The following is a 23,499-nucleotide window of genomic DNA, read 5'->3' as shown; positions in this document are numbered from 1 at the left end:
TGCCAAAGAGCGGAAAAACAGAGACAACATGCACAGATACTGTGTAGGGTGTGAAAAAGGGCCCCCATAACGCAATCCAGACAAAACATGAAAGAAGCCAAGGTGGGCTAGCACATCCAGGTATCATCATCTCACATTGTCCCGTGTCATGTATGTCATTTTGTCTGGCCCAAAGCCCCCCCCACCGCATATCACGGCATCCTGCTCGTACCAAGTGCCTCGTCAGGGTTTCAGCAAGACACTGGCCTTCTTCAGCCTCTGTTCTAACTCCACATGAAATGTCTCGTGCCGACCGAGATGTTGAAACCCGTAGAGCGGCTTTTTCTTCAGAAAATCGCCCACGATCGAAGTGAACACGATTACCTCTTTGACCAGACTCCCCAGCAGGTCCTGGTCTGGCGTGGGAACAGCTGACGGGACAGGGGTGTCGAAGAAGCCTGGCATGGCCTCAAAGTGGACTTGTTCTTGGAGGAACTGACACTCCATGTGCACAAGGCCACACTCCTCCAGTCTGCCTTGGCAAAGTCGCTCACACAACCGAACCAGGTGATTGATGATGTTTGAGAGTAGCAAGTGGCATGAGTAGTCAGCTCGGACCGATTTGCTGCGTAATATCCTCCGTACAGCAGCGTTACTCTTCTTCAATAGCTCAATTTGCATCTCCCGTGGCTGGGACTCATCGGACGAATGCTTTTTGAGATGGGCGAGCAGCTTGATGCACACAGTCTCTTCATCTTCCAGCCCCAGCTCGCCGTTTCGAGGAAGTGGTGCGCCATAAACTGGGGGTTGTAGCCTTGACGGGTCAACCGGACACGAAGACTGTCTCGACATAGGCCGGGTTTCAAGTTGAGCGGGTGACAGATATCGGGTAAATTGAGGAGGACTGAGTCCCGGTGTAGGTAGTCCGCTGTTGTTGAAAAAGCTGAGGTCACTGGCTATTGAGTAACTTCGGTTGTCTGCCATATCCAAAGCGCCCATTGACTCTGTAGCTTCGTCGAAAGTTAGAAATGCAGGATCGCCGTTGACGATAAAGGAGGACCAGGTAGGGGGGTTGCCCTGTCTCCTGCCCGGTTCATCTGAGCCATGGGTGGTAGCTGGTGACGGGATAGACTGTATAGGGAGCGAATTATGGATGATCCACGACTGGGAGTTGATGGTGCCGATCGAGTCGTCAATGGGTCGCTTTCGTCGTTTGCCCACCACTTTCCCGACTCGAGATTCGCTGTAGACGCAAGACAATCTTTTTTCAGAGCACCTACGACATCCTTCTTTATTCCCGTCACATCGAACCTGGTTCCGTCCATGTTAGTGGAGGAGATCGCGAGCAGCCAGGGGTCGAAGCACATTACCTTTGCCGAGAAACAGTGGTTACAGGCAGCCCTAAGTTTGATGGGCTTGGGTTCCGTTTTGGAGCCGTTAGGTGTTGTCTTCGTGGAGGACGGTGAAGACGTTGACAGGCCGTTGGTAGCAGGAGTTGCCACAGTTGATGAGGTGGACGAAGGTGGCATTGTTATTGTCGCCCTTTTTTTAGATGTCAACCGACATGTCTCACAGCAGGAATACAAGATACCAACCCAGATTCAACAGCCATGGTGATTTCCTGCGGATGGACCCAGCGGAATGGGCGCGCTTAAAGGAGAATCCCAATAGTCACTAGGGACAGTATCGTAGTGGTCTGGTATAGAACAGCCTGGAGTCCAGAAAGGAGCGACGGCCAAGGGAATACTGCAAGTGCCAGGATCTGGTGATGGAGTTATGCAAAAGAAAGGCGCAGAGATACGATACTGGCGGCGATCGGTCTCTCTAAATCAACGTGGTGGGAATAAGCATGGAAGCGTAATATGAAGCAAGTACAAGCTAGAAGTCATGGATGGAGAGGGCTGATTTATTATTTCACGTTGCTTTTGCAATAATGTGGCCCCGGGCGATTCAGGGTCGAGATAGGAGCTTCAGTTGCTCGAGGTTAGAGGATCACCTAGTGCTGTCAGTAAATAGTGGGTTTTTTTGATCCATTTGCCGCGTGGGATACGAGGGTTGATACCGGGGACGGGGATGGCATTATGGGCCATTCAGGTCAAGTGGCAGTGAAACCGCTTTGTGCCACGATGGTGGTCGTTCCCATTTCATGTGGTGGTTGGTACTACGTAGTCAGCACCAGCGTCCACAAGCAATCGAAAGGGTGAGCCAGGGAGGCGGCAGATGAGATGAAGGGACAGGGGGTTGACCACGGACCAGGGGGGAGGGGGGCAACAGCTTTGCATGGACCGGGGTACTTCGCATCCATTAGCGTCCCATACCTAAGCGGGAATCTGGGCAGCGCCTCGAGCAGAAGCGGTAACCCGTCTGGGTCCATTTGGATCCATCTGGGTGGCCGATTATGAACTCGTACCTTCTTGTAATGGACTCCACCAGTCCAACTGGGCCACCTTGGAGGATGAACCTGCATTTCGCTATTGATCCGTCAGACATAATCTTCTCAGCGTCAGTGACAAGTTCTGTTTCCGATCGTACCCAGTGCCTGACTCGTTCATTCGGGCACTTGCTGATGCTAGTCCCGAGGGCCAAAGACACTGACCCTAAGGTGCGGAGCATTGGAGTCGAGGTTGATGGCATCACATAGGAAAGAAGGGTAATGAGTATGACACCCAGCACCTCGTACGCGGCTCGAGGAAGTGGCTTTCAGCCCCAAGGTTGAACTTGAAGTCACCAGAAGAATGGCTTGCTGATCAGGTAATAGGCTCTCCTTTCCCCTGGATATTGCCTTTGCAATCCTGGGGCACATTTCCCAGGCGACGTGACCAACTAGCATCACAAGACTATCACAATCACATCGTAGGCTCCAGTGCTGTGAAATGGCTCTACCCTGGAAACATGGTGCGATTGCCGACAGCAATTCTCCAAGATCCAAGAAAGACGGAGACAGAGCCCGCACTTTAATGCTGCCCTGCTTTGCCGCAACGGTTCAACATGGTTTACCCCAACTCATCTGGCATATTCAGATAGAAATGTGTTGAAATTTGATTAGTGCCTCTGACGCCGTTGAACGGTCTAGAGTATCCAAAAGAGGTTAGATCACAAGGGGCTTCTGCTAGCGCCAAGATCAGTGGCTGAGAGCTAGTTACTTCAGCCCACTTGCTCCACCAAAACGCCGCAGGAAGTTTGAAGCCTTGCCTTCCCAATGTACGTACAGTTCAATATCCTCGATACCCTTTGGCCTATAACTGTGAAAGGAGAAGGTTTTGGCACTGCGCTTCTAGAGACAAACCGACAGCCACATATAAAAATGGTGCGATATCTCTATTTGGGGCGGGGAAAGGCTACCTACTACTATGTGGCCTCAGCCTCGTTCGTGCCCCTTTCACACACTCAGCAGCCCTGCACTGCGCCTCCTGGATCGATCGGGTCTGGTGAGACTGTAGTTGCAGCAGTTGAGCATCCCCTATCCGCATGGCGTTCATGATCAAACATGAGTACCAGGTAAACACTCTGCTTGAACTTTCTTGATGAAGAGCTGAGCTGAAAGGTCCCCCACCTTGACCGTCACTGCGCTACGCCCTACGGGAAAGTTTAGCTGGTGGTCAGCACAAAGTTACTGGTATATTCGAAGGTACGGTGTATGTTAATTGCACTAGTTAAAAGTTTGTTCCAAGACCTCTATAGGCCTTCTAAACGTGAACCCCGAGCCCGTACCTGGCTATCAGATCGACCCCAAAGTCAGCTTCAGCCAGCGGATGTTGCAGCCATTTCATACAAGTCTCCCGCAACAGGAAAAGGCTTCATCATCATCTAGACGTCGGCCAATCGAGATCGGCTCTTCTCCGACATTTAGTGCCTGCACCAACAAGTGCAACAGCGTACCGATACTGCTGTGTATCTGGGGTCCGTGCCTTCCGATCACCCAGACCGGCCCTCGAACTTGTCGACACAGTTACTCCCAACTCCGGTTCAGCTGAGGAAGTCTCGCCCGTGCTACTGTTCTCTGCCAGAAACCCGCAATCTCGGCACTCGGACGATCTTTCGCCCACCATGGTGACCGCCACGCTCAGGCGTCTCTTCCACCCCTCCAATATGCCCCGGCCAATTCTTGATCTTAGGGGCATTGCCATGACATGAGATTCGTTGGGGATAAGATCCCGTGCCAGTGGCTGCGATTGTACCGGAAACAACCAGGGCTTGGGATTGCGTGGCGGCCTCTGTAACCCGCCGCTCTCGCCTTGTGCCATTGAGTTTCGCGGGGCCGAAGAGTGGAATTGCAGGTCTATGCAGTACAAGGGAGTAGGTGTCTCTGCTCACCGTGGATAAGGTATCAGGGCGTCAAGGCATCAACGTCCAGCCCCTAGCTACATACTTTGGCCTCGTGAGCTCGTACTCCGTATAACTGTCGGGGCAAGCCGGTCACTTCCCCCGGGGCCATACACACACACACACATGAAAAGCTGGCATGATTCAGCTCATCTTGTCTGACAGGCAACGACATTTTCTGACAGACAGAAACAATAACTAAACAGTGCTCAAACAAGTTAAATGTGAAGTCTGGGTTTGAATCCTTCCCACCTCGAATCAGCCTAGATGACCTTATCCAAACAAAGGCCCCTTCTTGGCCAACTTCTCGCATCCTCCTTTGCTCGCTTATCCGTACACCGTTTTTCACTCTCAGCCGCAGGATAATGCGGATCAGCTGGGCTAAGGTTGGCTGGGTGGGGTGAGCGCCAGAGAAACCCAGTTTATACCAAGAGTTTGCGAACTAAATTGCTTACCTGATAATCGACCCCAGCCCAACTATTTATAAAGCGCCTTCTCGTCATGAACTTGCGGCACGCGGTACGACCAACGGACAATAAGCCACGGGGCTGCTCGCACAGAGGCTGTTGTAAAGGGCGGCAAATCTCCTTCTACAGACACTTTACCTTTTCCGATTGTCCCAAGTCTCGCAAAGGGAAGGAAAAGAAGCAGATTAAACGAGGCAATAGCGCACGACTTTGTTACAGCTGCCAAGTCGCTTGAGGGCAGAGTGCGACCATTTGCCGTATAATCGGCTTGATTTTTCGACCAAACCCGCCTTTGCTAACACTCGTACAGCATCTTGTGACAGCCAATGTTATAGTTTAGTTGGTGGATTCCAGAACTTCTTCGTATGAGCATCGATAGTTGGTAGGACGGGTCAATACTATACGAGGGACTCTCCTTGAATGCCCACTGGTACAACCCCAACCGTCATTAATCTAGCCGAGAGAGAGAACGACTTATTGTTGATTCTAGACTGGCTGGGCAAAGACCAATGCCACCAGCACGCTTACTCGGGTACAGTTGATGTCTTCTTAACCGCACATTAGACAGCTCACTGCGTGGACTAGACAGAGCCCCAATAGCGCCACTACTGTTTCAGCGCTATCTTCAATGACACAAGAGCAAAATGCCATGGCATATTTCTGGAAGGGTTACTCTCCAAAAGGACGGTTGCTGACCAATTCAGATTTGCCCGTCACCATCGTTGATGGGGGGCCCTTGGTGGGCGACTTGCCGTCCAATAACAACCCTACGATGTCCTTCCCCTCCTGCCGCACTTCCCTCTGTGCCTCTTCACACCGCATCAGCCTCCCAGTTGCCGGCCGTAACAAATGGCCGGATCGCCCAACTGTCCAACCAGCGGGCTGGACCATCCTAGCGCTCGTTTAAAATGTCGGTGCCTGAGTGACATTCTGGTGTCTCCCCATGAAAGAAATTCATGGAGGGGGGCCTATTCGCACCCATCAATCCTCAACGTTGCAAATCCACCAACCTCCTCAGCCTTGTGGATGGATTCCCCGTCTTCGGCTCTCATGCAGTCACCTGATCCACCGTGTCATATCGCCACGAGCATTTATCAACCAAGGACCGATTAAAACCCTTGATACTTGTTTGCCAAAAGGTAAGCCATCGTCTTGGCAACTGCAGCGTCATAAGCCTGGATTACCAAAGGCTAGGGGTTCGCAGGGAGACGAAGCCTGTCAAGCTGTCTACCCTGTCGTAGGGCGTTCTCCGCCAGGCAAAACTTGGCCCGATGTGGGAAAACAAGGATCGTGGTAATTATGCCATATCCATGTCCATTTTATCTGCTTGTCATGATTTGACCTGCTGACATGCCCTGCAAAGGATGCAAGTGAGATGGTGGCCAGAGGGTTTGTTTCGTCCCTCCATGTCTTAACAACCCATCCTTTTTCAGTATCAACATGGTTGCCAGTACACAAATACACAAATCTTTGGAATCAGATGCCCGTCAGAGAAGGCGTACCGTACGTGTTCCCACGGTGAAACAGCGGAAAAAAACATCTCACTAGGCAGCGTTCGAACAAAACTGTACTATTACTCACGACCGGCATATTCATGCTCATCTTCTTCATCAGGAGAAGTATGACTACATATTGCCCGTGGCCAGATTGCATGGTGTGTGGATACCAGTTGTTTTACTGTGGATGGCCGCCACCAGATCCTGTCTCAGAACACTACTCATACGTGGTTGAATGCTTGCAAACTCGATAATGGCCTTAACTCCCAAGCATTCACGCTCAGATCCTGCCGTACTACGTATTTTTTACGTCGGCAATACGTCTCTCCATGTTGAGCCTAACCTCCGAATTGTCTGGATGTAACAATCCCAAGCTTTTCCTCGGCGTTGCTTAACAGAACAAGGTCCTAGAGGGTCTTGGACATGGTGACGTGACATGCTTGAGCATTTGTTGTCCGTCCAGTTCGCCCATGGTCTGACTCAAGGGACCACGATTGTTTGACGCAAATACCGACCAACCCAAGTCGCCACCACCCACCACCTTGATATGTTGTCGGCGGGACAGCGGTCGAATCACTCTGGCTCAAGACCACGCGCAAGCTTACAACTGTCAGTTGGCCACATGCGATCCTCGAGGATGGAGCAAGAGCAGGGCACGGCCATTCAGTTTTGAGTAGGTGACAAGGATGAATGGACCCTCCGCCAAGTTGCAAGTGGTGGTAAAGAAAGCAAACAAGCAAAGCAAACAATCTGGAACAACCCATTTCGAACTACATGGGTGGCCGATCGGCCATCAAACGGCCCCGATCCCGGTGAATAGGTAGGGCCACCGGGCGGGAGTTTCTTTCTGTTTCTGTTTTGCCACGAAATATGAGCCATGCATGCATGTCATTCAGGAGGTGTGGAGAGAGGCCTGTGTGCCTGGAGCCAGTTCCAGACAGACCATGCGCTTCGCAATGCAATCAACAAGTGTCGCCTCACTGGAGACATCACACACCTTTGTGGTTACAAAATCAACGATGGTGGCCCATATCGAGGGACTGACTCCCTTTGGCCGGCCCACCCGTGCATCCAACGACGAGGTTGCAGCGTTGTCCGGGGGTTAGCTGACCACGCAACTTGTCCCCAGACGATGGCGATCGCCATCGAGGGAACGAGGAGGGAGGGTGGAAAGGAATGGGCATGCTGTGGACGAAGAAATGAGAGAATTGGACACGATTCTGGTCGTTTTCTCTTCCATCACTGGCCTGGATGAAAAGCTGCGCCCCAGTAACACGTCGTGAATATTGCCATAGTCGTGAGCAAGGAGGAATGTTGCCGCTGCACCGTCAACCTACGACTCGAATTTGTTCGACAAGATCATGAACAGCAAAGATGAGTGTGGCCTTACAACGCCATGAATGGCACGGGTTCTCGCCGTCACAGCGCATCTGTGTACTTGGTTGATGGCTGGAAATTGGAAATTTAGCTGCTTACCCGTACTTTGTCAAAGGATTCCATTGGCCTTGCCACGACGAGGCGGCAGTTGATGAAGAGAAGAGAGTAAAGCCCGAAAGGATGGATGATGGGTCAATGTTGGTCCGCCGGGGCAACAATCACGGGGTGTGGCTTTGTCATGGAGGGGGTTTTCCCTTTGTCTGCGGTGCGCTCAGCCTCAACATTGTTGCCGTCGTCTGTCACATTCTTGCCAGAGCTCCTACCGCTCTACGACCACTCTGTTACTTGGTAGCATTTTTCGTTCCTCGGTGAGAAGCTACCTGCACATATTTCTCTGTGGTATACGAATATGCAGGGGCCAGCGCAGCGACACGAGTACGAATAACTCATAGATGGTCCTCAATCGAACCACCCCACGTACACGAATGAGAGAGAAGGACAACTCTCAAACCTTACAATATCGTCCTCGTCGTCCCCGTCTCATTTCTTCCTTTCTTCGACCCATCCAGCCACTACATATCATCTTAAACCCGATGCAGCCCGCCCCACGGACCTTTTAACTAGCTCTCTACAAATAATCGGGAATCCTGCCGCCCCCGCGCGAATCCTTCCCACAACACATCCATCTTAGATAGCCCTAGCCCTACGGAGGTATGCCTCGTACATACCCAAGGTCATCTATCTACACAGCCAAGGACGTACAGTAGCTCGCTCGCTCGCTGGCTATCAGGCTATCTTACCCAAGGTACGGAGTACCTACGGAGTACCGAGTACCGTTTGTGGCCGGCAAACGGGTTGTCACGCTTAGGTTCGGTTCTGCGACGGACGCGAAGGCCGAGTACAGAGTTCAAAGTACAAAGAGAGGGGCTGTTTGTTGGAGTCTAGTGGTTCGAGTGTGGGTATGAGTATGAGTAAGAAGACAAGCGAAGCAAAGTCGTAGTGTCGGCCCCTATGCGCACTGCTGGCACTTGTTGGCCGTCGGGCACTGCGTTATGGGTATGGATGGGTATGGATGGGTATACTCGGACCCTAATGACTTCTGCGGAGCACAAGGTACAACAAGTTGCTGGTAATAACATAATATGTACCATCTAATTACCCAGACGGGTAGGTGGTTCAGGACCAGATAGGCAGGTAGGTACCTACTCAGGTACCTGTACCGAACCGGACCGAGTATGTAAGCCCTTAAAACCTCGTGTGGAGTACATATACATGTACATGTAATTACATGCACTGTAGATATGTAACTGTACCTCGCACCCATCGCACGATGATGTGTGACGCGAGTGAGATGTTAGATGTATGTATGTATGAAGCGGAAACGTGCGAGTCCCCTCTACATATTAGAGGTACCATGTACTAAGAAGTGTGTGCTTGGTACATTGCACTTATACGAGAGGATGCAGGCAGATCCGTAGATCTATCCACTTCTGTAGGTTAGGCTTGTCTTGTTGGAAGGTATTTGGAACTCGGTACTCGCGAATGCCATCCAACGGCGCTAAACTCGCGCTGAGCCAGCCAGCAAGCCAGCCAGCCAGAACATATCTTCCTTGCTCCCTTTACTTGCATCTCACATATCTACAGGGAACATACATGGCCCCCACTCCCGCTCTGGGAACTTTGAGGGTGAACGACCATACGAAAGTACAGGAGATACTGTATCGTATGTACTCATACGCCAATGACCCGAACGAGCAGTGGGTCTGTACCTGTATCTGGATCATCACTGTTAATATCATCCACTCGGTTCACTGCGTACTTCGTACTCTCGTAGATAGGTAGGTAGGTAGCGAGGTACTAGGGGTGCACCTTGGGGGCAGGACCTCCAGGATACAGTAGAATAAAGTGGGAAATGGAACAAAAAGACAAAATACGGTTAATTCCCCTTTAATCAATCTCCATCTCCATTTCCATTTTCATCACCAGTCCAAGCTCAATCTCCAGCCTCAACTTCAGCTCCGTACTGCGAAATGCTATACTCGGTCCATGCTTACTGATACATACCTACCTATGTACCTATGTACCTATCTACGGAGTGATGCCAAATACCTACTCGCCGGGTACCCCACAACTCAACCAAAGTACTCGCGCGTAAGGGATCTACGAGTTGCGTCCACTCTCTCTCGGGTCTGTTGGGTCCAGGTCTGGATGATGACGGGCGCACCCGGTCTATGCCTAGTTACTCGAGACGGGACACGGCAGGGCTGACAGGACGGGACAGGACGGGGCGATGTAGGTATTGTCTCCACAGGGAAGGATTCCATGAGATGAAAAGGAAAGGGAAAGGGAAAGAGACAAACAAAGCGGACAAAGGGACCCCAAGGAGGGAAGAGGGAGGGAGGGAGAGAGCTATCACCCTCATGAATGTCGAGGTCTCGTGTAGACCACGCAATGTATACTGGATGCACGCGCAGGCAGTCAAAGATCTTTCCCCCAGGATTCAATAGTGGAAGCATCACAAAAATTCACAGTTGAAATCTTGTCTTTTTCTTTCATCTGGACTGTTTGACTCCTTACTGAGTGAGGAGGACTTGCAGTATCCTCGCCCGTGACCTTCCTACCCTCCAACTCCTGCTGATGCATATACCAATTGCTGGCTGGCATGCTCTCTTCAAGAGCGTTTCCTGCTGCCAGTCCCAACTCTCGGCTGCCGGATTCCAATCCGAGACAATCCCAATACCAGGAGATCCCCCCGCGGATTCTGATACTGATACAACTCATTGCAACACCAATGTCGCCAATATCCTTTGAGCTGTAATCTGGCACCAAAAGCACAAGACCTGTTGCCAGATGAAGGAGATTGACTTCTCCGGCATCATGGGAGATCCCAGTTTGATCGTGAAATCAGCCCTGCTCGCGCCTGAGACCTGAGACCTTGTTCTGCTCCTGTTCTCCCCGTCGCCGTCTCCCCTGATCATGGTTCCTACTCCTCACTCTTCTACTCCCAAGTGACCCCAACCTTCACATTTCAAAGGCCTGTCGTAGTACCCCTTGCCCTTCCCCCTTCCTGAGCTTGAGCTTTCTGAAACTGCCTGATCAATCCTAGTGGCCCCATGGGTTGCATGATCGCCCGTGCATCCCGCTCATTCTCTTCATCTTCACTACCCGCCCCAGACGAGGAGTCAACCTCATATTTCCAGGATCCTAGATCGCCCTCATAAATGGCCTGAGTCGTGACGCCGCCGGCCGCAGACGAGGGGTGATCTTGAGGCCCTCTCGCGTCCGCTTGAAATGTGTCTGTTCTTTGCGGCCGAAGCTCAGTAGAGTCTTCTTCCTCGGCGACATCGTCAGGAATCTCATGTCCGCGCTCAACTGCGCCAGTCCGCCGAGGCTTTGAAAGAAGAGAGCCACGTGGCCGCAGAGCTTGTTGAGACATAGCGAAACCACTTGCAGAGGGCTGATGATGTGGGTCGAGCAATAGTGATTGAAGGGGAGAGCCAAATGGCTGGGACTGACCGTGGCCCTGTCCCGTGGCGGTATGCTGAGCGCCAAATCTGGGAGTACCCATTGCTCCACGATGAGGCGATGTGATCGATGCCAGAGCCCCGCCGCTGTGTCGATGCGCATGCATACCGCCACCGAACGCATTTCCGTGATCTGAAGCTGGGAAGGACGGTGAAGGTAGTCCCGGTATAGGTGGTGGCATATTGAAGTTGAAACGCCGCCTGGATGTGTGATACGGAAAATGGACATCTGTCTTCGGATTACGCGCGTAGTCGTTCATGAATCCCCAGTAGCTGTGTTCGAGCTTATTGTCTTTGGACGCAAAATAGTCGTCCCGTAGGTTCGTGTTGGCATTGGTATTAGCAATACCCGCGGCAGCACCTCCTGTCCCGGCCTCCGACCCCCCCGATCGTTCCTTGGGAGCAGGCCGCATCGCTTGGTTCATGAAGCGGAACTCGGCGAATGTACAGACGTATCCTATACCATCGACATGCACCGTGAATTCCCGAAAGAAGTCAATGATCCGTTCGCTGCATTTGGGTAGACTCAACCACAGCACAAAGGGCGTGAAGAAAATACTGAGCACTTCTTCCAGGAAGATGACGAGTTTCATCTGGTACAGCTGAGAAAACTCTTCCTTTACTTCCACAGTATGAAGACGACCTGCCCAGTGCTGCGGTTCATAATGTGTAAACTGTATCACCTCTCCTATGGAAAATGCCGTGTCGTAGACCATGTTGTCGTCCGGTAGCAGACCACGCGCAACAGCCCAGATCGACCCGAAAATGCCGATATAGAATATTGTAGTCCGGCCTGGCGTCACTTCAAAGTTCAAAAAGTTGTCTTGATCCAAAATCGTCGCGAGGCCAAGAACGGACACCACAGCTCCAGAAATCAAACTGACGAACCTGGCAATCTGAACCGTCTTGTCTTTGGGGAATTGATTGATATATCTGTCGGCAAAGGGATACGACATGTTGATACGCCGACGGAACAGGTGGTGTAGCTCGTTGAATTCTCGGAACTTCCACTGTGCAAACGGTGTATATTCTCTCATGCCAATCTGGGCAGGGTTCTTCTGGTAGTCGTTGAAATTTTGAAAAAAGTGCTTCAGGACGAAGAACGTGGCAAGAAATGGTGCAAAGGCGAGACTCGTAAAACCAGCCAAGATGAAGCGTGAACGGAGTGCGTTCGCCAAGTCTTTCCGGTGCGTATCCTTCAGGAATAGAGGTCGAACTTGTCCTTTGCGATTGAACACAAAGTCCATTATACACAATTCAATGTTCCATTCCAGTGTCCGAGTAAAGAGCTTGCGATTGCCGAAGAAGGGGATGGGGAGAGTCAGATCCAATATATCCTTGTTGATCATGGCAATCATATAATTCTGTCTCCTCATCAGTCTGTTGGCAATGTCGTGCGCATCCATTCGTTGTTTGTTCTGTGATTTGATATAGCCACTGCTCTTTTTGGACGTCGAAGAAATGGTAGGGTTCGAGTCTCGTAAAGCCATCAGGCGACTCACAACTTCTTGCCACGATATCGACTGGATCTCCGGTTCAGGGATGTCGAGGAGGTAAAAGTAGAAATCATGCATGTTTTTCAGCCGAGGGATATCGAACAGGTATAGGACCCCCTTCCAGAGCCATATAAAAGTGGTGAGCCAGAGTAAAGCGTTGGGAACAAATCCCATTCTTCTGGTACATTGCGATACGAGGATATCTGACATCGTCGTGCTCCCTCTGATGTCTCGATAGTTTATACATTGGGTGAGAAAAATAGAGAAGCCAACCACAAAAGCGACGGTAAGGAGATTGAAGAATCGCATGAGAATCGTCGACCAGAAGCCGTGATTCAGATAATAAGTGTAGACCTCGAGCAGGAAGTTATCCAAATCTGTCACGTTGACCCATCGAAACATGGCTTTCTCCTTGGGATCTGCACTGGCGAGGTTGCCGCCAACGATCCCTCCAGCAGGCCTGACTTGAGCGCCCTGATGGCTGCGCGTATTGGGCTTGGGACGGTATCTCGTGTGGAAGTCTTGAGCAGCGGTCGAAGGACTGGCATCGCGACCTTGTAAAAGACCTTCTGGCATCAGGCTTGGAGGAGGGGGTAGGGACATGGAGCCATGATCAAGACCAGTTGGGTTGTGATCGATCAGCAACGACGCCGGAACATCGTCATCCGCCTCTTCCACATCCAAGAGTTTGTGAGGTCTTGGAGTCCGTCTTGTCTTGTTCTGGTTCCTGCGTGTATCTTTCCGCTGCACGTGAGATTCGGGGGAGGTGGCGCCAGTAAGAGGAGCAACACGACCATCATGACTTGGGCTTCTCCAATGTGACCGAAGGGCGGACTGGTGTAATTCTTGATTGTTGTAGCCATCTCTACCATTCACCCCATCTGCAGTCAGCCCTGCGGTCTCCTCGACATCGAAATTGTCCGAGTCTTCATCTTCTCGCCGGATGGCGTCATAGATGGACGCAGAAGGGTTGTTGGTGCCCGTAAATCGAGACATGAAGTTAGAAGTCATCGTGGACTACCATGGACGACAGGATGATCGCTAAAGGAGCGCGTGTTTCGAGGTAGGAGACGAAAAGAAGTTTCTAAGTCAGTGGACAGAGGTTAAGACATGATTCATCCCGGCGTGGTTTTGCCCGCAACTGTCAGTGCAAACGCTTTTGCGCAGGCACATGACAGACTATTCGAACAGGCAGATGAGGGAGGGTGGGGTTTCGGACTTCTGTGCAGGTGATTACTGCAACATAGGAGTAAGAATCGAGGTCATTCGTGATGCACGGAATGAGAACATTAGGGGCAGGAAAGGAAAAGGATGGAGGGATGCTGGGAGCTGGTCCGAGTAGGGGCAACGAAGCGGCTCAAGATCGCCTTGTGTAAACATTCCCCGGAAATCAACGCAGGTTTCACTAGTTGGGCAAGGCTGCGCCCCGCACTTTTGACGAGGCTGTCTAGTTGCGCTGCGCAGTCACGTCAACACCACTCTTATTTGTTGGTCTGGCAATTCTTCTGTTCTAACCTACATTGATTCGACTATATAGTGAGGTACATTGGTTCGTGTCGTCTATCCTTCTTCTGAAGTCAAGGAGCGTCGCCGCTCAACTACATGATATTTCTTTCTAAAAGAAGAGTGCTGCCAGAAACGAAACACCGAAACATGCAATCACCCATTGTCGATGTTGTTCGACCTTTGATCGGTCAAGTTTCTCTAGGTTGCTGTACCCAGCCGCCAGTACAATAGTCAGCAAGATCAGTCGATTCAAAACTCCAGTGATGAACTTGAAACATAGTAGTGGCAGAAGCGTCATCGTAAGAATGCAAATGGGGACGTATTCTAATGCTGGTCCGGTGGAATGCGTTGGGGTGGATAGAGTGGTCTCTTTTAATGATATTAAATCCTCGCTGTTGTCCAAAAACTTGGATTCTGAGAGCGAGAGCGGGCTGTGCTCGTGCAGCCATGTCTGGAACTGTGTAATCTCGGTCGCTGTCGGGGATGAGGAGAGTACGCGGACTCGCTGGGAGGCTGAAAGAACCTGATCTAGCACCAGTCAGCGGATCATCCTTCGTTGTGAGATTCCATGACGTACAGTATTGTTCAAGCTTCATTGACAGTCGTCCCAAGACATGTAATCGATGTGCTGGTACATCTGATTGACCCCATTGCCAGCTCAATCTTCTTGAGGCTGGCGACATGGTGCCGTCAGGATGGAGCCGGCTGCGACCATCGACAGAGTCCAGAGCAGCCAATTGTTCTTCCATCTCGATGATTTCGTCTTGTAATTGTAGAAGCAGTCGAAAATAGATCTTCTTAAAGTGGCGAAACACTGGCGGAAGCTCCCCCGACGCCAGTTTATCAGCAATGAGATCATAACCAGACAAAACATTTCGGGGCAAGCAATACTCTTTGTCGTATCCGTCGGGTGTTTGTGGCATGCGTGCACGAATCTGCACAGGGCTCGGTGTCCTGTCAATCAGTGCCGGGGTCGGAGGCTTATGAGTGGCCTGGGGAACCTCTGGATATTTCCATCGTAGCCGTTGCGAGCGATCGACCCCAATCTCCCGTGGTTTTTGAGTGTCTTCTTGTTCCTGGACATCCTCGAGTAAAGGAGGTAAGTGGGTGTCGACGAAAGGGTCATTGTTGGAGTGGACAATGCTATCACCCATTGATATACCCGAGTCGGAATGCATACTCGGGACGATGCTCTCACTATCAGAGTCGTCCTTGGTGCTCTCGTTATCAGAGTCGTCCTTCTCAGCATGAGGCTCCTCTTCGGCGGCACCGGAGTCGGCAGCATCAGACTCGGCAGCATCGGAGTCGGCGGCGCCTTGGTCGTCGTCCTTGACGAGAAAGGCAAAGACGTCTACGGATTCTCTGGACATGTTTTTCTCTGCGGCGGCATCCTTTGGGTCGGTTTTCACCGGCGAGGCCTTTCTCCTCCGCTCATCGCTTGACCTCTTTGGCCGGGAGGATCTACTTCGTTTACTCGGACTTGAGGTGGACTTGGAGTAGGATTCTTGCGTGACGGTAGATGAGCTACCAGTCGACCCATGGGATCCGGAGGTGATGGCAGTTAGGAGGGACAGCTTGGATGAGCGAGCACTCTTGTGGCCGGCATAGGTCTGGCTGCGACGCCGACGACCTTGATCGCGCACCGGGCCGGACATGCAGGATTGAAGAGATAGAGCTTGGCTCACAGGGGCCTTTCATGGGAGGACCGGGTTTCATGAAGGTAGTGGCGATAGCGAGGGTCGATTGCATCCAGCAGTGACAGAGAGCGGAGAATCTGTGGCGAAGAGCTCCATCATTTGACACCAAGGGGAAGGGTGTATGAACGAAAGGCAATGTCATGAAAGCAAGACGGAGAGTGGTGCTGGAGGTGGTAGTAGTAGAGGTGGTGGTGGCAACGGCTATCATCAGTGTATCATGGTCATTCCTTGATGCAAGCAGGACGAACCAGGAGTGAGGTGACAGGTTCGAAGGGAGGGGTACAAACATGTAACACCACCGCTCTGACCAAGTCGAAGGAGATGAGTCCTGCGCGCCAGGATGACGTCCTTCTCCAGAGCGACACGAAGAAGACTCCGAGGGAGACGGGGGGACGGCGAGGTCGGGCAAAGAAGGGGTTCGTTGAGGCCTGAGAGAGGGGGAAGGGGAAATGTGGGAGGACAAGGGAGCCTGTCAAAGAGGTTTGCCGGGTTTTATCTGGGCGAATGTAAATCGGAGATCTAGATATTCGTGCCCAACGCCTGGCTTGAGCGGGTAGATGCCAACGAACAGCATGCTGTCTGTGGGCTCGATTGCCACCGCTGCTCATCAGCGACAGGATCCATGGGAGACCACGCATCGGGGAAAAATCGAGGTATGCACGACGGCGCCGCTCGGTCTGCAAAGACTGTTGGCTAGTGGACGAGGGGGGATATCGGATGAGGCAGAAGATTCCAGTGAGATGATGATTGATCCAATAGACCGACGTCTCATGATGCTGCGAGATGCAATTGGCCGCCTGCGGTGCAAAGAAGAATGCGTGGGATGTTTCAATCGCCCCCGTGGCACCCTCTCTTTCTGTACCAGTATCTTCTCCAGCCGAACAAAGACCTAACGAGCACCTAGATCTGTCGGCAGCCTGTTGGTAAGGGAAATGGCACCAGATGGAACGATCAAAAATAAAAGACTAGGAAATCATTGTCGATGGCCAGCAGTCGAATAACGAGCCAGAGAAAATGAAAAGTGAAGTCAAAGTGGCTCAGCGCAGTTTGAAGTAAGAATTCCGGCGACTCTGATTGAGCCAGCGAAGCCGCTTAGGCAGGCACATGCAGGGTGCTTGAGCCCGCCGCCGGCCCTAATGCCTGGTACCGATTGACATTATTAGAAGTCAGGCGGTGAAAAAAAAAAAGAAAAGAGAAGAAAAGATTAAAAGTCAGCACTGGGGTAGCGGATGTAGATCCATGGGGTGGTACATATAACAGGCGACATGCCCCAACTCTGACTTGTTCACCATAATAACAGTAGATGGAAGGTCGACTTGTTATATTCGCCAACGTGCAGGATTGTCTCGGGCACCACCATCATGTCTTGCAACCCAAATGGCACATACCCATAACTATCTCTGAGCCTTCTCACAAACACCGAATCCCACTAAGCACACGCTCACTAGACAGAAAGCTAGGGACAATCCACCAATGCATCTCTCAGCAGGCGAGACACGAATCAGGAAGCCCAGAATCTCCAGCCAGGGGTCGCCCGCGCTCCCTCGCATAGATCAGGATGCTTGCTCTTCCACTTGTCATCCGCATCATCAGGAAACCTCTCCTTCCCTCGCGGCACAAATCGTAGAGGGACGTGTCCAGCTCTCATCTGTAGAGAAATGATGACGCTGAGGCCGTTGAGCATCAAGTCTCTCGCTCGCTGGGCAGCCTTTTGCCAGACCTCCACGCGAGCATCCTCATCCATGGCTATGACCTCGTCGTCTGTTGCCCACTGGTCGACGGCTAGTTCGACCGAGTAATTCTGTAGGATGACTGCCAGGGTGGCCAATACCTCGACCTGAGCAAAGCGTCTTCCGAGACAAGCGCGATACCCGTCACTGAATGGTAGATATGCCCCTCTGGGTGGCCGGTAAAACCGTTCCGAGGTGTCCGCTGCCTCGTTGATACCCAAGCCATCTGCAGTAATGGTCTCGTTAGGCATTTCCTTCTTATCATTGGCCCGCACTTGTTCCACCTCGCTACTTTCGTCCAAGAGCCACCGCTCCGGATGAAATTCCTCAAGGTCATTGTCGAGGTTCGCCGCGGGATGCACGACCTTCCCGCCTGGCAAAGAGGGTTTGCTGGTGGGCCAATACTTGGGGTTCCGATGAACATTGCCTGTCGCTAGACTGATATAGACTCCACTGGGGACCGTGCATGTCTTTCCATCAATCGTGATCGGTTGATCAGGAACTCCCCAGGTCGACTTTGGTATTCCTATAACAGGCGGAACCAGCCGCAGCTCTTCTGCCAATACCGCACCAACCATACCGCCAAAAAGAGCAGGCAGGTCACGATCATAATCCCACTCAGAGGGAGGCCTTCCCTGGAATATCCGGTCCAGATCCTTTTGGGTGGCCCTCTGGCTCTTCGGATAGAGTGCTAGGTAGAGCAGGGAGAAGTGGATGGAGTTGGCGGCGGTTTCATGTCCTGCAAGGATCAAGACAAACATGTTTCCAAGCACTTCGGAATCCGTGAGAGAAACATCTTTGGTCTTCTCGGTTGTCAGTTGACCTTTGACCAGCTGAGCCAACAGATCCATCTGGTCCTTGCTGTTCTCATTTCCTGCTTCCAGTGTCTTCTTTTTAGATTCTACAGCTTCTTTCATATAATTTCCCCATTCATAATAGGCCTCGTTGGCCTTCCGGAACGACGTCGACGGGATGCTCTTGATCAACCACCGAGGCAGGAGAAACTGCACCAGAATATTGTCCAGCAAGCAGTGGATGGCATAGGTGTAACTCATCGAATGCCCACGATCTCGATCACCCTGGTCATTCTGGATCTTGGACTTGTCAACATAGTTCACATCGACATCGGCCTCGGCATCGGCGGAAGGCCATTCCAATTTCCTCCCAAAACCGGCTCTGCTAATAACATAGAGACTCAGGCGCATGGTATCATCCATGACCCGATCGACCGTGATGTCGCCTTTTCCTTCTGGTCCAACCCACGAAGCCAGCATATCTGAAGCTTGGTCGATGCTCTCCGACCAGACGAGGTGGTTGTTCTTCTCCGTAAAGGGCGGGCTGGTGGCTTTGCGGTGCTGTCGCCAGACCGCGCCCTCGGTTGACACGACATTTTTACCGTAGATGTCGAGGGACCGGTAAATAGGTGTGGGCTTGGGAAAATCATTCCTCCTGGTGGTGATCTGGCTGATGACGGCGGGATCGGCAGTGTGCATCATGATACCTCCAGGTCCGACAACAAGAAAGGTATCGGAACCGACCTGCTGGAAGACCTCGATACTGCGCCGGTAATAGAAATCTGGGACACAGAAGTCGACCCATTTGGTCCAGCTGCTGGGGAGCCTGGCAAGAAATGGCAGCCATAATGGGTGGCTGATGAGCCACCAGGTGCTGAGATAGTATACCGGAACAACGACATACGGGATGCCGGATTGTTTCGCCTTGTTCACGTTGCGGCGGAAGCGGATCAATGAGTTGACCACGCTGTACAGAAGGTAAGCAGCCAACCCAAGGCCAAGTATCGGCCACATCTTGTCACCAGGCGTGTCTGCTGGACGAGGATTGACCGGGCTTTAGGATGATATTTCTGGGCAGGCAGAGGAAATATAAGGACCACTCCTCCAAAGGAACAGAGAGGGTGGTGATCAAAATAAACGAAGTGCGAGGCGGAGTTTGTCTGAGAAGCGTCAAAGAGGAAAGGTTAACGAGGTTTCGAGATGCGGTGGCAAATAGCCGATTCAGGGATGGATCAGAGGTGTGCGAGTCGAGGTGACATTGGCTAGAAGTTGACCATAGATGAGGTAGTCACCAGTCCACTTGGTAGCAGGCAAAAATCTTTATATCTTGATAGAGTGCTTCAGGGTTCCGTCGAGGGGAAGGATCCTTTCAACAGCCGAGATCTCAACTCAGCATCTCGACTGGTGGAAGTCCCATCCTTGTGTCCATGAATCATCAGCCCCGGCGCAACAGTCAGAAGTGAGGATGGTACCAAACAACGACTAGATGACGGTTTCTCGCTCGCTCCGCCCGCCATCGGAGGGGCTCCTCTTGGGAACTCTGAAACAAGGTGAGCATTTGTGAAGAGGGCACAATTCTTGGTGGGAAAGTTGTCCTATCAGTCAGCGCAAATCACGACAAGTCAATGTCAGCACTACTTGGGCGACACGAAAGATCGAAGCGAGCCTCGGTTAGGCGGTTGCGCGGTCTAGTGAGGCCTGAGAGCCTAGTTACAGGCGCCCCGACAAGGTCCACTGCGTCGCTTATGGGCCTCCTGGCTATTTCCCTCCAATGGCTAGGCCAGCCACCCCTCCGTGTTGCATTTCCCATCTTCCTGCGGCGCCGCCGAGCAGGATCGCCCTCTTCTGCTTCACGGGCTTGCACCCCTACAAGTACCGTCTACGTCAATCAGCCTTAAGACGAGGGTGGTGCAGAGTGACAAGGCTGATCCTTTTTCCGGTGATACTGCATCAATGGGGAAAGATACTCCGGGGTACTCATGCCAAACACATGCACACCCGGACGTGAAATACAATAAGGGACATCAGGGCCGTCGAAATTCTGGAGTTGCTACCAAAAACAGAACTGTTCACCTCCACCTCATTTCTAGAGCTGCTCCAACAAACCGGGCTGACTGCCAAAGACGACAACATCATGAAACATCATGCATGCGATCAAAAAGGAGAACCTCGAAAAGCAGAACAAAAAAAGGCACATTGCATCAATCCCATTCCCTGCTATTTCCTGATGCCCAACTTTTCCCTCTCCTTCCTCTGCTCCTCGCTCCACCTCTCCACTTTCTAAGCGGTTGCTTGCTCCAAATGCGTTCCCTGAGCCTCTGCCGCCGGCTTCTCCGTCGGCACAGGATCTGCGACTGGATCAGGAACCTCCGATGTGGCTCGAGTGCTGCGGTCGTCCATGGGCATCAGATTCGTTCCTAAACCTCCGGCGTTGGAGTGTATTGGTTCAAGATGAGGCTCCCATCTTTGCAGCTCTTGCTCTGCATCCGCAAGAACCTGTCTCGCCTCGCCGGCTTGGGCAAAGGGCTGGCGCACATCTCCCGGCACCACTGGGGTGTCGTCTAACAGATTCAAGAGGCGTCGGCCGTACTTGGCCAGGATGATCTGTTTCTCTGCACGCTCGATCGTGGCCGCGAAATGTAGATCGTATGCTTCCTTGACCTTTTGGCGGGTCTGTATTGGATATATTAGCAAAGACCGCGACTCGCTAGGGTGGTCTTATGAGCTTGCGGTTTCTTACGATATTGGTAAGTTGAGCCTCTGCGACCAGGTTCTGAGCTTCTGCTCGCACGAGTTCTTGCTCGAGCGTGACCAGCTTCGGGCTAGACGGTTCCTTGTACTTGAGTTTTTGGATTTCATCGCTAATCTTGACCTTCTGGTCCCGACTTGGCTGCACACTGGCCTCGATGTTTCTGATCTGCTTCAGGATAGATCGGTAGTCCTCGAGATTCTGAGCAAACAAATCCTCCTGCTCTCCTATTTCCGACATAATGACTCCAATCTTGTCCGAAATGTCCGAGACGGCATCGTCGTTCGTAGCTTCGCCCCAGTCGGAAAGCTGGGAGGCAATGGAGAGGCGCTCGCGGCCGGCAGTTTCATAGGCTTCGATGCAGTGGTTCTCGGTTTTGATCAGCTTGAAGAGTTTCTTGGAGAGCTCAGCCTGGTGCATGCCGCGGAGGGTCGAGATGGAAAAGGTGTGTTTGGAGGCCTCCTTAGCATGGTCGTCCTTCTTGCGGGACCGGATGGATAGAGCTCGATTCATGGCGGAGATGATTGGGTACCTGCTTGGAGGGTTCAGATTCTGCGGTATGTGAGCGTTGATAAAATGCGATGTAGGGCGGGCAAGCTTGGAGGAGCTACAAGTATGCGCTATGGGTTGGAGAAGACGGACTGAAGGTCGTCGAGACAAACTGGGTGCGGGTGTAACAAGAACCCCTCGAGGCCCGATACAGCAGAGTGCAGGAATGCGCCAAAGGGCAGGAAGAGGGCGGATGACGTATTGCACTCTGAAGCTTGGAGGGGTGCCTTGGCACACTTGGATGGTACGATGTCAAGCATTCAGCATTCCCCCCACCTCATTTGCAGCTTGCTGTGTATGGCGAACCTTGCTAGGCCATGTTTGCTTCACCAGCCTGTCGTTCAATCTGGTTATCTCGACACCCACTTGATCATCAACATGAGCAACAAAGGCAGGGGATCATCGTGACACCAAATTAAATTATCTTAGCCAAAAGTATATCTCCAACGTGTCCATTATTTGCACTGACTGCAGTCACTGTTTCCAAAAGCCCAGCCTCACGATGCCGCCGTAATGATATCATACACTTCTTCCCGCGGGTACAGACCTCAAGCTGCTTTTGGTGGCACATCAGTAATAAGTGCGGTCTCTCTCCCTCCTCTGTTCAGTGACAATCCGTGTCCTGCTTCCGCTGCGTCGCCGTGGATCGTAGGAGTAGTCGGAATGACGTTCGGAATAGCGGTCGTGGCTGGGTCGGTGGGCAGAGGTTGATCGTCTGGTGACCGTTTCTCGGCGATTTTCTCGCCTGTAAGTGGCAACCTCTGGCCTTGACACATATTCTCGAGAGTAGCGAGGTCGTGATCGCTCATGTCGTCTGATGATCACAGCTTCATCTCTGTCACCGCCACCGAAGCACATATTTGGAGCCGGTATTGGGTTACGGCTGTGCCTGTGGTGCCTGTACGTAGGATGTGTGCCACCCAGGGGGGTGCTGTTGAGAGTCTTTGCGTCGAGTCTTGTGGAACAGATGCTTGCTGAGGCACGGGGGACGAAAGGGGGATCGCTTGATGTGTTCTGAGCTGGATTGAGGAAAGACAATGCTGGGTAGCAGCAAGCAGGTAGTCAGTTGAGAGCGGACAATGGGCCGTTCTCATATATTCAAGTGGTGTGCGGCAATAATAGACAAGGCAGAAATTCGTTCATGGACTTTTGCCCTGACAACCTGATTACCTCTGACACAGCCGTGCCTACGTAGAGGGTGGATTCATTCTCCCGCCTTGGACGACATCATCGTCCTGCGGGATGGCCACTTTTGGGGCCACCAGGGGTTCACCACCTAGTGACCTAGTGGGCCTACCACCACCACGAGGCAAGAACCAAAGAACCCGCCAACTTCCCACGGACGAATCCTTTGCCTCGCAGCCAGGGGATGCCTTGCTCGCAAATCTCATGCCTGACTACTTGTAGCCTCACCGATTCGAAACATTTGACGCCTTCCCTAGGTCTTCGCGAACCGCTCCTGCAGGCCCCCTGCCCTCTATTCCCACCTCTTGCTGACCTTTGTGCAACATCCATCGACTCGACAATTGGAACCCAGATGCTGAAGGCATACGCCGGACAGCCCAGTGTGCCGGTCCAAGGAAACGTCCCGTTCGTCATTCGATAGGCGACCTCATCTGTCCTTGCGGAGTGACGATTACCAAGTTTTGTAGTCTTCTTGGGACAGCTAGTGAGGTGCTTCAAAGATCAAGGGAGAACTAAAAGGCCAGGTTGACGTGGGAGCGGAGAAAAAAGGAACGCAATATTCAATGATCAATTCATTATTGGTATAGCAAACCTCCACTGCATTAAAATCGGCGATTTTTCTGCGCC

At 52.0% G+C, this 23,499-nt stretch overlaps 5 protein-coding genes across 5 annotated transcripts; all 5 read right to left on the bottom strand.

Moving 5' to 3' along the window:
- Window positions 1–222: 222 nt before the first annotated feature.
- On the bottom strand, window positions 223–1,508 carry AYO21_09661 (hypothetical protein; the record flags this gene model as incomplete). Its single annotated transcript, XM_022659590.1, has 2 exons — window positions 223–1,222; window positions 1,291–1,508. The coding sequence occupies 2 exons, from the start codon at window positions 1,506–1,508 to the stop codon at window positions 223–225; spliced, it is 1,218 nt and encodes a 405-aa protein (XP_022508073.1).
- Window positions 1,509–10,670: 9,162 nt separating this feature from the next.
- AYO21_09660 (hypothetical protein) lies at window positions 10,671–13,673 on the bottom strand (the record flags this gene model as incomplete). Its single annotated transcript, XM_022659589.1, has 1 exon — window positions 10,671–13,673. One exon carries the CDS (start codon window positions 13,671–13,673, stop codon window positions 10,671–10,673), a length of 3,003 nt encoding a protein of 1,000 aa, XP_022508072.1.
- Window positions 13,674–14,277: 604 nt separating this feature from the next.
- AYO21_09659 (hypothetical protein) lies at window positions 14,278–15,823 on the bottom strand (the record flags this gene model as incomplete). Its single annotated transcript, XM_022659588.1, has 2 exons — window positions 14,278–14,696; window positions 14,746–15,823. The coding sequence occupies 2 exons, from the start codon at window positions 15,821–15,823 to the stop codon at window positions 14,278–14,280; spliced, it is 1,497 nt and encodes a 498-aa protein (XP_022508071.1).
- Window positions 15,824–17,366: 1,543 nt separating this feature from the next.
- AYO21_09658 (hypothetical protein) lies at window positions 17,367–19,403 on the bottom strand (the record flags this gene model as incomplete). The annotated part of the gene is made up of 1 exon (XM_022659587.1): window positions 17,367–19,403. One exon carries the CDS (start codon window positions 19,401–19,403, stop codon window positions 17,367–17,369), a length of 2,037 nt encoding a protein of 678 aa, XP_022508070.1.
- A 1,266-nt stretch (window positions 19,404–20,669) lies between these two features.
- AYO21_09657 (hypothetical protein) lies at window positions 20,670–21,651 on the bottom strand (the record flags this gene model as incomplete). The annotated part of the gene is made up of 2 exons (XM_022659586.1): window positions 20,670–21,062; window positions 21,130–21,651. 2 exons carry the CDS (start codon window positions 21,649–21,651, stop codon window positions 20,670–20,672), a joined length of 915 nt encoding a protein of 304 aa, XP_022508069.1.
- Window positions 21,652–23,499: the final 1,848 nt, after the last annotated feature.

Source organism: Fonsecaea monophora, assembly GCF_001642475.1.
Source record: "Fonsecaea monophora strain CBS 269.37 chromosome Unknown Scaff99, whole genome shotgun sequence".
NCBI classification, from domain to species: Eukaryota; Fungi; Ascomycota; class Eurotiomycetes; order Chaetothyriales; family Herpotrichiellaceae; genus Fonsecaea; species Fonsecaea monophora.
This window is presented reverse-complemented; position numbering and strand designations above follow the sequence as displayed.